The following is an 8,174-nucleotide window of genomic DNA, read 5'->3' on the forward strand; positions in this document are numbered from 1 at the left end:
ATCGATCACAAGTGCAGTATGGAGTACCTCAAGGCTCAGTACTAGGGCCATTACTTTTCACGCTTTACATGTTACCTCTGGGAGATATCATCAGGAAACACAGTGTTAACTTTCACTGTTATGCTGATGATACTCAGCTCTGTATTTCTTCGCGGCCTGGCGAAACATACCAATTGGAAAAACTAACAGAATTCATAGTTGATATAAAAAAACTGGATGACGAGTAAATACTTACTGCTAAATTCTGAAAAAACAGAGGTGTTAATTATCAGACCTAAAACCTCCGCATGTAATAACCTAGAACACTCTCTAAGACTCGATGACTACCGTATCCAGACCAGATGGTGGATCAGCACCTAGAGACGACCTCTACACCCCTGAATTTCAGCGGAGACCAGGACAACCAGATGAGCCCCAGACAGATCCCCAGTGAAGACCTTGTCTCCTAGAGTACACGGCCATCGGGAAAGACCACGGAACCAGATGAGCCCTCTGCACAATCTAACTTTGCTGCAGCATGGATCAACCTGCTGGTTCGTCTGGCCAGAGGAGAACTGGCCCACTGACTGAGCCTGGTTTCTCCCAAGGTTTTTTTTTCCATTCTGTTACCGATGGAGTTTTGGTTCCATGCCGCTGTCGCCTCTGGCTTGCTTAGTTGGGGACACTTATTTTCCAGCAATATCATCAACTTGATTGCACAGATACTATTTAAACTGAACTGACTCGTTAAATATCGCATGCGATTTATTGTGCAGCCCTAAGCGCTATATAAATAAAGGTGACTTGACTTGACTGATTGAAAGAAGAATGGGAAAAAAGACAAGAAGAATTTCAGGCTCACCCCAGTTTGTGAGAAACTCTGCTGCATAGCGATACAGTAAGTTCATGATCTCGATGACCACAGCGTAGATGATACTGGGTACAAACAGCAGAATGCCAGTCGCTAAGTTTGGATTTTCATTGTATATACTTATGGCCCAATTCTCCATGTCAAAGTAAACCATCATCACGTAAAAGGACAGATAGAGGCACAGCAGAACAAAGGGAACCGACACCAAATATATCCTCAACTGCCGCCTGTCATGGGAAAACAAACACTGTCAAAACAATTTGAGCATCTAGAACATTTACCATATTTATCATGCTTATATTTGTTTGATGTTGATTTTGGTGCCATTTTTTTTCCAAAACGTGAGAACATTTCAAAACGTGGTACTTTGAGCTAGGGTAGACTGGTTCCTCTCGGCCCGTGATTGGATTAAACCCCAGAGCTCCATGGAATCCAGCCCTCGGTTCTTCAAACGCTTTTTTGTGGCTCAGAGTTCCCCACCCGTATGCTAATGTAGCGCTGCATCTCTTCCACACTTCCAAGAATACTGTAGACCAAACCAGGTTGAAGACAGCAAACAGCACATACTTGTCGTAGTCCTCCCAGTCAAAGAGGTAGTAAGGGATACCAATGAAGGCCATGGGTACCAAGGCAAACGTAAAATACTCCAGAAATCCAAAGTAGAGCGCCAGACCCTCACCAAAGTAATGTCTGATGTCATCTACATCACGAAGGACACAAAGGGAACATCTTCAATTAATATAGCAAAATGCACTGTGATTTCATTGCATGTGTTTAATGTTCAAAAACATCAGACTTTGAGCTGGTGTATTTTTTAAGATGGTGCAAGTACAAATCTGCTTCACTTTACATTTGCATTAAATGAGCAATCAACACTAATCTGAATTCCCACAATAATTCAAGAGAACAGATATAAATCACACACACCCACCAAATATGACATTCAGCTGTACTTATATAAATTCTTGTGAAATTATTTTCACAGTAAGTTATATCAGAAAACTGATAATAAAGGCTGGAGTTGGGTATAAAGTTCATGCTGCCAGCGCACACAGACAGAGTGACTCACCCAGTGGCTGGAAGGACAATTTGATCTTTTTGTACCATGAGAACGAGAGCCTTTTAAGGTCTTCTTTGTTATGGAGAGGAAAATACTGGACTAGGACACCTTTAGACTGCAACCTCCGCACTGGAAAAGAGTTTACCATCAAAATGTAACTTCAACTTCAAAAATTAAAAAGGCATTGTGAAAAAAACATGAACAAAAAAAAATACTAAAGCATTATTTTTGTTAAACAGCAAATATGACAATCTGAATGGTAATGTTTTGAATCTAGTTTCAGCTGTTCACCACTATACGTTTTTTTAAAGTTGCTACTTCAAGACAGTTTTATGCTGATATAATATTGACAAATATTCAAAATTATGTACTCTACAATGAAATGATGTCAGTGGTTTAAAAATAATGTTTTATTCTACAAGGGCTTTGACAGAATAAACCACCATGTTGAGATCACATGACCTGCCAAATACTACTAGCTTATTTCAGCTTATTTATTTTTAACAGTACACTGTAAAAAAAAATTCCGTAAAATTTACGGTAAAAAACCGGTAAAAAATAACAATATTAATATTCCCTCATTGAATTCCATTTCTGAATTTCACTTTTGAATTAAGTAAATAGTAACCAAGTAATCAAAAACATGTGCACCAATAATATTTTAGCACACAGAAACGTGACCATTGGTTAACAGCACTGGTTTTCACAAATTTATCAGCAATTTATAACATTTTGATTAAAGATTATGAGGATGAACAATTTTTAGGAATAAGATGCACAGATGAATAACACCCAGAACATGTAAATGGGGTCAATTTTGATTTCAAGTTGACTTTAATATACAAACAAACAGAACAATGTTGAAAGCATCAAAGAGCCAAAATGTTTACAATTATCTGGAAAAATTGACAACGGGCTTACTATATTGATTATTTTAAACCGGAATAGAAGCATTTTACAATAAAAATACACACAGCAACTTTAATGTTTTAGTTACTGTATTCATCTAATGCAGCTGGTGATAGACATACACTTACCAACTGATTTTCCAGGGTAGAGCTTAACCTTAGGGTATCCAGGAACATGCTCTTCATTCTTAGCCCTAAGTGTGTCCAACTCATGTTTGATAATGTATTGACACTCGGCATCACTGAGAAATCCTTCACCATCTCCTATGAGCACAATGCAACAGTATTATAGAACAACCTGGACCAATACAGTTACTGTATTGTATCATAATACTGTATCCCTGTTAGAAAAATCAGTCACACTTTAGTTTGGGGGCCAGTTCTCCCTATCAAATATGGCTTTTGCCTCAATAAACTCCTAATTTGCTGCTTACAGTATTAATAGTTAGTAAGGTAGTTGTTAAGTTTAGGAATGGAATACGATTAAGGGATCTAAAATATGAGCATGAAGAATAAGGCATGATATGTACTTCAGAAGTACTAATAAATAGCCAATATGCTAGTAATATGCATGCTAATAAGCAATTAGTTAATAAGGAGAATTGGTCCTTAAAATAAAGTATTTTTAAAGAATCAATATCTCGTTTCTACCTAGTCATATAAACATGAAGCCTTTATAATGAACTAATGAAGTTGAAATAACAAAATATAACAGACTCCTCATCTTTGGTTATAGCTAAATCTCACCATAAAAGTCTTTGAAGCTTTCTCTGTTGGCATAAGTGAACCCTCGCATTGTCCCATCTTGAAATTCCTTAAATAACCCTACATCCTCAGCTCCTTTCAAGAGCCTCTGCAATGTGGAGCCCACCACAAAGACATTTTGATTAGACTTCTGACCATCCTGAGCTGGAAACAGGAGCTGATCCACCAACAACTCTGCTCCTGTAAATAGAATCACAGTGTTAGGAAATACACATTTCACCAGGTCAAATTCCCCCCAAAAAATAAATGTGCATAAAATTTGGCAATAAAAATAGACTAAGGCAATATCCTATCATAATACTAAAGGGGTTCTTAAAAATGTACTCTTTGTATTTATGTTGGTTTCATTTGGTTTAAAAAAAAAATCTTAAAGAAAAAAATCAAAAAAGTATTCATTTGTAAACATTATTATACTTGCCTTATCAGGCAAAATATCAGATTATCTGATATTTTAGGAGACTTTTTTGACCTTGACACATTTACATTCATATTTATAAATATATCCTTACAAATAAGGAAGATTACAAGCAATTTGTCATAGAGCCAGCAATATTCATAGTACACAACTGCATGTTTAGTGGAAATCTAATTTAACCTCATCACAGCACTGAAACAGCTTTGTTAAAAGTGATGAATGATTTGTTACTTGTGGTTGATTCTGGTGAAAATGCAGTTTTGATTCCCTTTCATGGGAACTTCGAACTGCGTCCTCTAGGGGTCGCTATGGGAATCGCAGGTGGATCTGGCCGATGAGTTTGAGGGGGGGGTTTCCCTTTCGCGATCGTCGCCTGTGCACGAGAGTGAGCCCATAAGTAACCTGAGACGTTTTACTGGATCTGAGCTCTGCTTTTGACTTGGTAAATCACAATATCCTTTTATCTCACCTTGAACATTGGGTAGGCATTAAGGATATGGCATTACTGTGGTTTGAGTCATATCTTAAATCCAGGACATTCTCAGTGGCTATTGGCCAGTTTTTCTCTTCATCTGTTTCTCTCTCCTGTGGGGTTCCTCAAGGGTCAATTTTGGGGCCATTACTCTTTAATCTGAACATGCTTCCACTCAGTAATATAATTATGAAATATAAAATATATTTTAATTTCTATGCTGATGATTCTCAGCTATGCATTCCATTAAAATCTAGACATTCTCTGCAGCCTCTCATGGACTATCTTGAGGATATTAAATGCTGGATGGCAAATAATTTCCTCCAGCTTAACGATGAGAAAACTGAGGTGATTATCTTTGGTTACTTCAAAACTAGAAACTCTATAGCCCGTTACTTAGACAATCTTACTCTATATATTAAGTCACATGCAAAAAAAAATAAAAAAAATAATAGGTGTTATCTTTGACTCTCTGTCTTGAAAAGCAAATTAGCTCAGTTGATAAAAAACGGCTACGATCAATTGAGAATAATTTCCAGACTTAAATCGACACTTTCCTTTTTAAGACTTGTAAAAATAACTTATAAAAAGTAATTCATGTATTTATCACATCACGGCTGGACTATTGTAATTCTTTATACCTTGGTCTCTTCCAATCTTCATTGGCACGTTTGCAGATGGTTCAGAATGCAGTGGCCAGACTGTTAACTAGTGCAAAAAAAGGTGATCGTATCACTCCAATTTTTGTTTCCCTTTACTGGCTTCCTGTCCTTGTTAGAATTCAATTCAAAATCTTGCTGATTGTTTTTAAAGCTCTTAATGAGCAAGCCCCATCTTACATCTCTGATCTTATTTTTTTTTTTATTCAGCTCCTAAGTCTCTCAGATCTGCCAACAAAGCTTTTACATGTTCCACGGTCACGACTTAAATTGAAAGGTGACAGAGCCTTTGCAGTTGCTGTTCCACGGTTATGGAATCAGTTGCCGCCTGACATTAGGAGTGCTTCTTCTATTTCTGTTTTAAATATAGACTTAAGACGCATCTTTACTCTGTAGCCTTTCCTGATTATTAAATTATAGATTAGTAACTGTTATCTTTGATTTTTACTCAATTTTATTTTATATTTTACTGTATTTTATAATTGTTTTGTACAGCATTTTGGTAAGCGTAAGCTGAATTTAAATGTGCTCTATAAATAAAATGTACTTACTTACTAGTAAACAAGATAAATCAGCGGTGAAATACAGAAAAGAAAAGATGTTTGTGATGGTCTCAGAAGATTGGGTGGAGGTTCCTCCAGAGAACAGTCTTGAGGGAATCATTTCCTGTTTTATGATTTTTTTTCTGCATTCTGGTTACATCACATGACTTTGATGTTGCATACAAAAGTTTTTGAAATAATAATAATAATTTATGCATTTAGCAGATGCTTTTATCCAAAGCGACTTCCAGTGCATTCAGGTTATACATTTTTTACCAGTATGTGTGTTCCCTGGGAATCAAACCCACGACCTTTTACGCTGCTAACGCAATGCTCTACCACTGAGCCACAGGAACATACTACCACCAGGCAGTGAAGCATATAATATAATATAATAAAAGATACTGCAAAACATCTTTTCAGGAATTTCATATTTTATCACATAAACTCAAAATGGATTTTAAAACAGAACTGAAATTGTAAACATGCTAATCAAAGAAGATGTATATTGAAGTAACTGTTTATAAAATGCATTTTTTATTTACTTTTGAATAAGCAAGTGTCATGTCATTGAACCATCTTCTGTTCTTAATTTTCATATAAAAACAGCTTCAAATAATAACAACTTATGTTACTAGTTTCTTGAAATATTACAGCAGTACTTTATCTTTTATGACAGCTTTATAGTTTAAGTACAATAAAAATCAATTACAGAACTAGTATCCATTTAACATTGTAGTGTCAGACTACTTTAATTAACAAATTGAGCACTGAGCAGTTAATAGGACACAGAGTTGCTCCTTTTTGTCTGTGCAAGCAATATGTATAAAGTAACTTTGCATTTGTGTTTCCTCTACAGGCAGAATTTGATATTCTATGTCCCTGACCTCTGTGAAGGGCAGGGTTCACGTTTGGTGGGTCACAGTGGTTGAGTAACACTGACAGAGGCCCAAAAAAAACAAACAAAAAAAACAATGGATTTCAAACACAGACAACTTTAGAAGACAAGTAGATATTTCAGAAAATGTTCAGTTCCTGTCAACCTCTATCCCTAGACGTTACATGCCAGGGGTCTCACCTCCATTTTGCTGCTTGCCTCTGATCCTGTTTAGTAACCAAGTGATGGCCTCTGCTTTAGTGTCATCAGCAAGCTCCAGGACCACCAGAGGGGTGAATGAAGAGACATCACTGTCAGAAACCGACAAGCCTAGCTGCATTTTTCCTGGTCCCTGTGTTACACACAGGTGAAAAGAGGCAAGGGGCAAAAAAAATTATAAATAAAACATATCACTCTCCTCGAGATTCAGATACAGAAAATACAGGGTGAGATTTTACTTCAGAGCAGATGAAACACCACAAGTAACACCACACAATTCACACTTTGACGAGCGAGCCTTATTTGCATCCATAACTGCTTATGAAAATGTTTTCCTGTTACTCAGAAGACTCATGCAAATAGGTCATTCTTACTAATAGGTTAGAATAAAATTCATGGCTGGTCAAAAATGTCAATATGTCACATATTGTTTAATGCTTGATGATGAAGACATATCATACAGTATAAAATTCACTATAATATGACTCAATCTTCCAATATATACTACCATTCAAAAGGATCAGTAATTTGTTTTTGTTCTTTTTTAAGAAATGTACACTTTTATTTAGCTACAATGTATTCAATTCATCAAAAGTAGCTTTTGCACTGCTACAAAAAAAATAAATAAATAAAATTCAAGCAAAAATTAAGCAGCACAACTGTTTTCAACATTGATAATAATATTAAATATTTATTGAGCACCAAATCAGCATATTATAATGATTTATGAGGGATCGTGTGAAACTGAAGACTGGAGTAATGGCTGCTGGAAATTCATATTTGCCAAAATTGGCAAAATAGAAACAAAAACATAAAAACATCTTACTGACAACAAAATGTTGAACATTACAGTGTATCCATTTTCATAATTAAATGTTAAAAAGTTATTTAAAAGAAAAAAAACATGTGTCCACAATTCATGTAAAAAAACTGAAATGTCCATTTTGTGCGTGTTTGTGTGGAAAAAATGTGTATACCCCTACATCAACATTGATGATATTAATATTACATTACATCAAGAGCGAACCTAATATTAAAATCAAGTTTAACAGCAGAACAATAGTAATAGTATGACAATATTAAATGGCTTTCAGCTTCAGGGCCTGGCAAACTTGAATTTCACATTACACCAAGTAATGCTTGGGAAGAATGTGAGAATCCACAAAAGAACAGCTCAGATGAAAGAAATGGAAAAGTCTGGAATGGCCATGTCAAAGTCCAGACCTCAATCCTTAAGTTGTGATGGGCCATACATGAAAGAAAACCCCTCCAATATCACACAGTTAAAGGAGATCTTAATGGAGGAATGAGCAAAAAAAAATTCTAGTTAGATTTTTTTTATATATAGGAATTACAAGAAACACATCAAGAAGCCACTAATGTAGGGGTGTACTTATTTTTCTGCAC

The 8,174-nt window shown here is 35.8% G+C and overlaps 1 protein-coding gene across 1 annotated transcript in view; it reads right to left on the bottom strand.

The window, feature by feature from the left end:
• LOC107704098 (anoctamin-10-like) overlaps positions 1-8,174 on the bottom strand; it is a 47,866-nt gene that overhangs the window by 37,861 nt on the left and 1,831 nt on the right. The window contains exons 2-7 of the mRNA XM_016506945.1: positions 6,750-6,900; positions 3,566-3,763; positions 2,948-3,082; positions 1,920-2,039; positions 1,217-1,550; positions 842-1,077 (exon numbers count right to left, since the gene is read on the bottom strand). Of these exons, the coding sequence (XP_016362431.1) occupies positions 842-1,077; positions 1,217-1,550; positions 1,920-2,039; positions 2,948-3,082; positions 3,566-3,763; positions 6,750-6,888 (1,162 nt within the window). The 5' untranslated portion in view covers positions 6,889-6,900. The remainder of the gene's footprint in view (positions 1-841; positions 1,078-1,216; positions 1,551-1,919; positions 2,040-2,947; positions 3,083-3,565; positions 3,764-6,749; positions 6,901-8,174) is intronic.

Source organism: Sinocyclocheilus anshuiensis, unplaced genomic scaffold, assembly GCF_001515605.1.
Source record: "Sinocyclocheilus anshuiensis isolate Anshui unplaced genomic scaffold, SAMN03320099.WGS_v1.1 scaffold1272, whole genome shotgun sequence".
Lineage (NCBI taxonomy): Eukaryota > Metazoa > Chordata > Actinopteri > Cypriniformes > Cyprinidae > Sinocyclocheilus > Sinocyclocheilus anshuiensis.